Raw genomic sequence first — 8,444 nt, 5'->3', positions numbered from 1 at the left:
TAAATCAACAGGCTGAATCTGAGATGTGGCCCACTTGTTTCAAATGCTCTGGACGCTCATCTCTGCGTAACCAGCCTGCTATACAGCACACAGCAGAGTTCCTGTCGGCTGCCTGGAGCAGATACGTTGTTTGCAAACAAAATGCATTGGCTGGCATATAGCAGCTGTGATTAAGTTAATGACTAAGTGCTGTTTTAAGATGCCATATATCTGAAACCCATATATCTTGCATGCTATTATTTGGTTCTGTAAATGTTTAGACAGCTGGCAGAAGTTTGCCCTGACACTGGCATTAAACTGCACCCTTGATGAGCACACCATGCACTCCCAGTGACTGAGTTTCCTCTTTTTCCAAACAGAAGAGAGTGCTGGCCCCGAGAGTAAGTGTTTCCGGCCATTCATACGCCCAACCTCGGCTCTCGGTGGTCGGATTTCGTGTCCTATCGGGCCGAAAGGGTGACGACGCCTCTAGGATGAAGCTCGTGAGATTTTTGATGAAATTGAGTCACGAAACTGTAACCATTGAATTAAAGAATGGAACACAAGTCCACGGAACAATCACAGGTGTAGATGTCAGTATGAACACACATCTTAAAGCAGTGAAAATGACCCTGAAGAACAGAGAACCTGTACAGCTGGAAACACTGAGTATTCGAGGAAATAACATTCGGTATTTTATTCTGCCAGACAGCTTACCTCTGGATACGCTACTCGTGGATGTGGAACCAAAGGTGAAGTCTAAGAAAAGGGAAGCTGTTGCAGGAAGAGGCCGAGGCCGAGGAAGAGGACGTGGCCGAGGCCGAGGCAGAGGCAGAGGGGGTCCTAGGCGATAATGTCTCTCAAGACTACTATCTCAAAGTATTAAGTACTACGGCGGGGCAGGAAGACGGATACCTGACAGAGGAAGATTAAGGCCAAGGCAGAAGTCCTAAGAAATAATGTTACTGTTTCACAGGGAAGAATGTTCAAGTTTTTTGTACAGGCTTTGTTTGTTTGTAGCAGTTTTTAATAAACAAAAATGTAACACACACACAAAAAAAAGAAGAGAGTGCTGTTCCAAGGCAAAGCCATCAGAGCTCCACCCTCTGTGCTTCGTGAGCCACAGTTTATGTTCCATACGATGGAAAACATGCAACTGCCCCTTCGTCATTGTCTCATAAGAGCACAGACACCTTTTAGCTGAAGCAAGTTTACTAATCTCCCGATCCAGTGGAGTCCAAACTCCCTTTAGCAACAGAACTCTGTTTTCAAGTGAAATAGCCTTCAAAGAGGGCTTCCCACGTGGCGCTCAGAGAAGGCAATGGCTCCCCACTCCAGTACTCTTGCCTGGAAAATCCCATGGACGGAGGAGCCTGGTAGGCTGCAGTCCATGGGGTCACTAAGAGTCAGACACGACTGAGTGACTTCACTTTCACTTTTCACTTTCATGCATTGGAGAAGGAAATGGCAACCCACTCCAGCGTTCTTGCCTGGAGAATCCCAGGAACAGGGGAGCCTGGTAGGCTGCCGTCTCTGGGGTCACACAGAGTCGGACACGACTGAAGCGACTTAGCAGCAGCAGCAGCGGTGGCAGGTGGTGCTAGTGGTAAAGACCCCACCTGCCAATGCAGGAGACATAAGAGACGCAGGTTTGATCCCTGAATCAGGAAGATCCCCCGGAGGAGGGCATGGCAATCCACTGCAGCATTCTTGCCTGGAGAATCCCATGGACAGAGGAGCCTGGTGGGCTACAATCCATGGAGTTGCAAAGAGTCAGACAGGACTTAGCAACTAAACAACAGCATCATCTTAGGGAATAGAATTAGGCCCCTCCTGTAGATCTTCAAAGCCAGGAGCCTAATAGGGAGGACTGGGCATGAGAATTAAGACTGAGAATTTCCCATTACCTCTGAGCTGACATCAGCTATGAAGTCTACGTGCAAAATAGTTGAAAGGAAAAGTAGAGCCCATCTCTCCCAGGTAGGAGATAAACGTTTATAAAATAATAGAGAATAAAATATGGAACGGTGGATTCCTGACTCAGATGGGGGAGGTGTGCATCCAGGTGTGGATCCTGGTTGACTGGGGTGGGAGTAAGAGGCCTGGGACCTTACCCACAGGTCATCTGCCCACACCCACTCAGTGAGAGTGGAAGTCTCAGGAACACCTCTACAGAAGGCTAAGTCTCCACGGGACACGTTGTTTTTATTCACCATGAATATACTTCTTTGTGATCATCGTAAGTCAGTAAGACCATCACAGACAGATGGCCTCTACAGTGCTGGAAGGGGTTTTACCTTTAAAACACATCCACGTAGTAGGTGGGGCTGGTAGAGCATGGGGCTAGTGAAACCACGGCCAGAAGGGCAGAGACAACCCCACCCCCGGTCCCAAAGCTGTCTCACTTCCCCCGAGCCTCTAAAACCTGACCTTGATTCAGGAAGGAGCAGGTCGGCATCAACTGGCCTGTGTCAGGGACTCAGTTCTCTCGTGAGTCCAGTTTCCAACTGTTGGGGGAAATCTCAACTAAAATTCTAAATTAGAAAATATACAGCTTTAAAGCCAAGAACATTCAAAATGCCACCCACATACTTCTTATCCTTCAGGGACCATGTGGAGTGAAGCAAGAATTCACCTCCACTTCCCCAGAGAGCAACATCTGTGCCTCCCGTCAAGACAATGGCCCCAGCTATTCTGCGGGAAGACACTGAGGCTGGAGTTTGGGGGATCAGGTTTGCCTCCATTCTCTCTTTACTCTTTGGGACACACTGGGGCAGGGGCCTGCTGCCAGGATCATCAATTCACAGGACACATTTTGGGGGTTTTTTGGACTGTGGTGGGTCTTCATTGCTGAGCAGGCTTTTCTCTAGTTATGACAAGATGGAGCTGCTCTCTAGCTGCAGTGCATGACCTTCTCATTTCGGTGGCTTCTCTTGTCATGGAGCACAGGCTTTAGGGCATGTGGGTTTCAGTAGTTTCGACACACAGGCTCCGGAGTTGTGGCTCCCAGGCTTAGTTGCCCCACAGTATGTGAGATCTTCCTGGATCAGGGATGGAACCCCTGTCTCCTGCATTGGCAGGCAGATTCTTCACCACTGAGCCACCAAGGAAACCCTGCAGGACACATTTTGAAACCTGTCCTTCAACACTGATGCCCATAATAATAATAATGGGTGTAGTAAATTACTAGTGAGAAATAATGCTTCTATCATGTCCAACTCTATGCAACCCCATGTGCTATACAGCCCATGGAATTCTCCAGGCCAGAATACTGGAGTTGGATAGCCTTTCCCTTCTCCAGGGGATCTTCCCAACCCAGGGATCAAACCCAGGTCTCCCACATTGCAGGTGGTTTCTTTACCAGCTGAGCCACAAGGGAAGCCCAAGAATACTGGAGTGGGTAGCCTATCCCTTCTCCAGCGGATCTTCCTGACCCAGAAATCATACTGGGGTCTCCTGCATTGCAGGCATATTCTTTACCAGCTGAGCTATCATGGAAGCCAAAAAAATAATAATCAGTGTAGTACTTAACTAGTGAGAAATAATGCTTCTAGGTGGGGCCATCCAAAAGAAATCATGCCTCAAATCAAGTCAATCTTGGCATCTTCACTCTTCTCTTGCCCTCCTGCCTACTCTCAAACATGAAATGTTCTATGCTGCTGAGGAAAAGCTACCAAACTTGCTTACACTAAAGTATGGGGAACCATGGTTCAGTCTGTTTATGACACTTGTAGAGAGACCAGAAGAAAGAGGGCAAACTCGCAAACAAGCCAATAAAGCCTCTAAAGAAAACTGAAGACACAGGGAATGAGGAAATTAACAACCACAGCTCAGTTCAGTTCAGTCACTCAGTCGTGTCCAACTCTTTGCGACCCTGTGAATCGCAGCACGCCAGGCTTCCCTGTCCATTACAAACTCCCGGAGTTCACTCAGACTCACGTCCATCGAGTCAGTGATGCCATCCAGCCATCTCATTCTCTGTCATCCCCTTCTCCTCCTGCCCCCAATCCCTCCCAGCATCAGAGTCTTTTCCAATAAGTCAACTCTTCGCAATGAGGTGGCCAAAGTACTGCAGTTTCAGCTTCAGCATCATTCCCTCCAAAGAAATCCCAGGGCTGATCTCCTTCAGAATGGACTGGTTGGATCTCCTTGCAGTCCAAGGGACTCTCAAGAGTCTTCTCCAACACCACAGTTCAAAGCATCAATTCTTTGGCACTCAGCCTTCTTCACAGTCCAACTCTTACATCTATACATGACCACCGGAAAAACCATAGCCTTGACTAGATGGACCTTTGTTGGCAAAGTAATGTCTCTGCTTTTGAATATGCTATCCAGGTTGGTCATAACTTATCTTCCAAGGAGTAAGCGTCTTTTAATTTCATGGCTGCAGTCACCAACACCCCTCAAATCACAACTTAGAAGAAAGACCTTCTTCACTTACTAGATAAAGCAGAGTTTAAGAAGCTGGCATGAAACAACCTTGAGGAGACTCCATTTGAGCAGATTTTCATGCACTTAGAGTTTAATCAATACTTTAACAAACATTGAGTACCTTAGCTCAGACAGTAAAGAATCCGCCTACAATGCAGGAGACACAGGTTTGCTCCTTGGGTCAAGAAGATCCCCTGGAGGAGGGCATGGCAACCCACTCCAGCATTCTTGCCTGGAGAATCCCATGGACACAGGAGCCTGGTGGGCTACAGTCCATGGAGTTGCAAAGAGTCAGACACAACTGGAGAGACTTAGCATACACACACACATCAGGAAAACACTGATGAAGCCCTGTGGTGTCAAGACAAAAACACAATGTGTAAGACAGGTATTTCTGTGGAGCCTCAGAAAGAAAGAGGCATCCTTGATTTCAACTGTGGCACATTCACTCCGTGATCACGCTTTTCTGGCCTGGTGTGTCGTTCCTTTCTAATCTCCAAATAAATCAGAATGTCACATGCCAAAAAAGCTGTGAAATTCTGAGCCTGCCATGGAAATATGACTCCTGATGCATGTCAAAAGAAATTGGTGAGATTCGGCAGAACTTCTTCCAAGGGAAGCTTTGCATTTTTCAGCCCATTGTTTTCACCTCTGTATCAACTGCACTGAACATAACATTATGGGTTAAAGATTACCCTAAAGTTTACCCTTACTCTTATTCATTAAAGAAGTACCATTTATCTATCTGTGCATAATTCGGGGTTAAAATTTTACTCTATCGAAGACTCTCTCTATTCAACAGTCTCTTTCCATTATGTGAGATAAACTGTGGAATTTGTCATTTATCCATGACCATACCATAAAAATCTATTGTCTTTCTCCATGGTTTCCATCTTTCCTTCCAACTTTATAGACAAGTTGGACTTTCCCAAGGAGTATCAATGGACTTAGATCAGTAGTACAATTTATAATTGCACACCTTTGATGAAGAAAAAAGGCTAAAATGGGGACATGCTGACATTTCCCCTCCAGTTAAGGTGGGTTGGCTGAGGATGAGGAAAGAGGCCATCAACTTATAAGATACACACTCAGTTTAAACCTCAGATACTTCCAGGAAATTCTAGAAGCCATTAGCCAATAAAAATCCAATGGCTCTACTCTTTATGTCATCTGAGAATGGTTTCTCCTTCAAGCTACACTAAGATTATGACTACCTATGTCTCAGCTAGTTATGAGGATTAACTCACATGATGTTTTTGCCTTATTGGAGGCAATTCTGGCACAGATATGGCCCTTAGCCTGGACAGCAACCCCTCAGCTCTCAGTGACCAAAAGTGCTAATTTTGAGATGAGAATCTAAGTCTCTTTGTAAATATTGTGATGATGCTGAGGGTAAGTTGTCATTTCTGCCACATGTTTATTTACAAAACATTTGAAACCCATTAGAATATTTAGGACATGAACTGTTTACTTTTAATTCCAGGAAAAGGAGACTTCCTGTAAATTTCACAGGGAAAGGAAAAAGGAGAGGCAGCAAGGTAAAGGGGTTTCCAAAGTCAGTACTTGAGTTTGGAACAGGGTTCCCTGGTGGCTCAGATGAATCTGCCTGCAATGCAGGAGACTTGGGTTCAATCCCTAGGTTGGGAAGATCCCCTGGAGGAGGGCATGCCAACCCACTCCAGTATTCTTGCCTGGGAAAATCCAAGAGACAGAGGAGCCTGGCATGCTGCAGTCGATGGGGTCACAAAGAGTCAGACATGACTGAAAAACTTTCACACACACACACACACACACACACACACACACAAAGCAGACTGATGGAAAATTATCTTGCAAGATCAAGATATATCTGCAGAGTTTCAAATTCAATTCCCAGCAGCTTTTTATCCTTTTTCATGAAGGTGAGTAAACAGTTGAGACACTTGTATGTTTCTATGGTACTATAGTAAATGCAAACCCAAATACGTTAGAAAGATGTCATTGTTTCCATTCAGGAGTTAATGTTATTTTTTAAAAAATAGGAAAATAAGCCCAAGGGCATCTGTAACAAGGAGAAAACTGTGAACAGCAAAGAGACAGCCCCGCCAGAAGAGCACAAACTGGAAGGTGTAGGTGTTTACAAGGTGTGAAATTTCAGTGCTGGGGGGTTTCACACAAAAGACTAGACTGATTTCTACAAGGAACATTACATTTCTTCCTCCTACGAGAACAGTTCTCCAAGCATGTTAAAGTGTGCCTGCATCCATTAACGCTTCATTCTGAAAAGCCTGACTATGACAGAGGGAAAAGCTGAAATCTCATCTCACCCTAAGCATCCTGCTTAGTTAGAGGTCAGAAAACAAAGATTTCGTTTCAGCAAAGCACAAGGAGTACAGCTCTGATACTCTTAGGTAAGACCAGAATTATACAGAGGCACAAAGACTGCAAGGAGATCCAACCAGTTCATTCTGAAGGAGATCAGCCCTGGGATTTCTTTGGAAGGAATGATGCTAAAGCTGAAACTCCAGGACTTTGGCCACCTCATGTGAAGAGTTGATTCATTGGAAAAGTCTCTGATGCTGGGAGGGATTGGGGGCAGGAGGAGAAGGGGACGACAGAGCATGAGATGGCTGGATGGCATCACTGACTCAATGGACGTGAGTCTGGGTGAACTCTGGGATCTTCGTGACCCCATGGACTGCAGCACGCCTTCATGGATCACAGCCTTGTTGTGGCAAAGGGGCTTGTGTAACCCAACGAAGCTACGAGCCATGTCATGCAGGGCACCCAAGATGGACAGATCATAGTGGAGACTTCTGACAAAACGTGGTCCACTGGAGGAGGGAATGGCAGACCACTCCATTAGTCTTGCCGCGAGAACCCCATGAACAGTATGAAAAGGCAAAAAGATATGATACTGAAAGATGAACTCCCCAGGTCAGTAGGTGCCCAATATGCTTTCAGGGAAGTGAGTGTTAGTCGTTCAGTTGGGTCTGACTCTTTGTGACCCTGTGGACTGTAGTCCACCAGGCTCCTCTGCCCATAGAATTCTCCAGGCAAGAATACTGGAGTGGGTAGGCATTTCCTTCTCCAGGGGATTTTCCCAAACAAGGGATCAAACCCAGGTCTCCTACATTACAGGTGAATTCTTTACCAGCTAAGCCACAGGTGGAGGGCAATTATTAATAGCTCCAGAAAGAATGAAGCAGCTAGGCCAAAGCAGAAACTGATGCTCAATTATGGTTGTGTCTGGTGGTCAACCTAAAATTCAAGGCTGGAAAGAACAATATTGCATAGGACTCTGGAATGTTAGGTCTATGAATCAAGGTAAATTGGATGTGATCAAGCAGGAGATGGAAAGAATAAACATTGACCTAGAAGTCATAAACAATTCTAAATACTCTAGCAGGTCCCATATCCCATGCAAGGAGAAAACAGTGACCATGGAGACATGGAGCCATTTCGAGCCACCAAGAGCAAGAAGGCTCAAAAAATAGTATAAAACAGAATTTTCTTCCCTTTGCAAAAAAAAAGCTATGATAAACCTAGACAGCATATTAAAAAGCAGAGACATTATTTTGCCAGCAAAGGTCCATCTAGTCAAAGCTATGATTTTTCCAGTAGTCATGTATGGATGTGAGAGTTGGTCCATAAAGAAGGCTGAGTTCCAAAGAATTGATGCTTTTGAACTGTGGTGTTGGAGAAGACTCTTGAGAGTCCCCTGAACTGCAAAGAGATCCAGCCAGTCCATCCTAAAGGAAATCAGTCCTGAATATTCATTGGAAGGACTGATGCTGAAGCTCCAATTCTTGGGCCACCTGCTAAAAAGAGCTGACTCATTAGAAAAGACCCTGGTGCTGGGGAAGATTGAAGGCAGGAGGAGAAGAAGATGACAGAGGACAAGATGGTTGGATGGCATCAATGACTCGATGGGCATGAGTTTGAGCAAGCTCCAGGAGTTGGTGATGGACAGGGAAGCCTGGTGTGCTACAGTCCATGGGGTCGCAAAGAGCTGGACATGACTGAGGGACTGAACAACAACAAGAGCACAAAGG

The 8,444-nt window shown here is 45.7% G+C and overlaps 1 protein-coding gene across 1 annotated transcript; it reads left to right on the top strand.

Moving 5' to 3' along the window:
• The first annotated feature begins 377 nt into the window (after positions 1-377).
• LOC133258101 (small nuclear ribonucleoprotein Sm D1) lies at positions 378-1,028 on the top strand. The gene has a single exon (XM_061434407.1). The coding sequence runs from the start codon at positions 474-476 to the stop codon at positions 831-833; it is 360 nt and encodes a 119-aa protein (XP_061290391.1). The 5' UTR covers positions 378-473; the 3' UTR covers positions 834-1,028.
• Positions 1,029-8,444: the final 7,416 nt, after the last annotated feature.

This window comes from Bos javanicus, chromosome 12 (genome assembly GCF_032452875.1).
Source record: "Bos javanicus breed banteng chromosome 12, ARS-OSU_banteng_1.0, whole genome shotgun sequence".
Classification (NCBI taxonomy): Eukaryota; Metazoa; Chordata; class Mammalia; order Artiodactyla; family Bovidae; genus Bos; species Bos javanicus.
The sequence above is the reverse complement of the archived record's forward strand: the minus strand, read 5'-3'. Positions and strand labels throughout refer to the sequence as shown.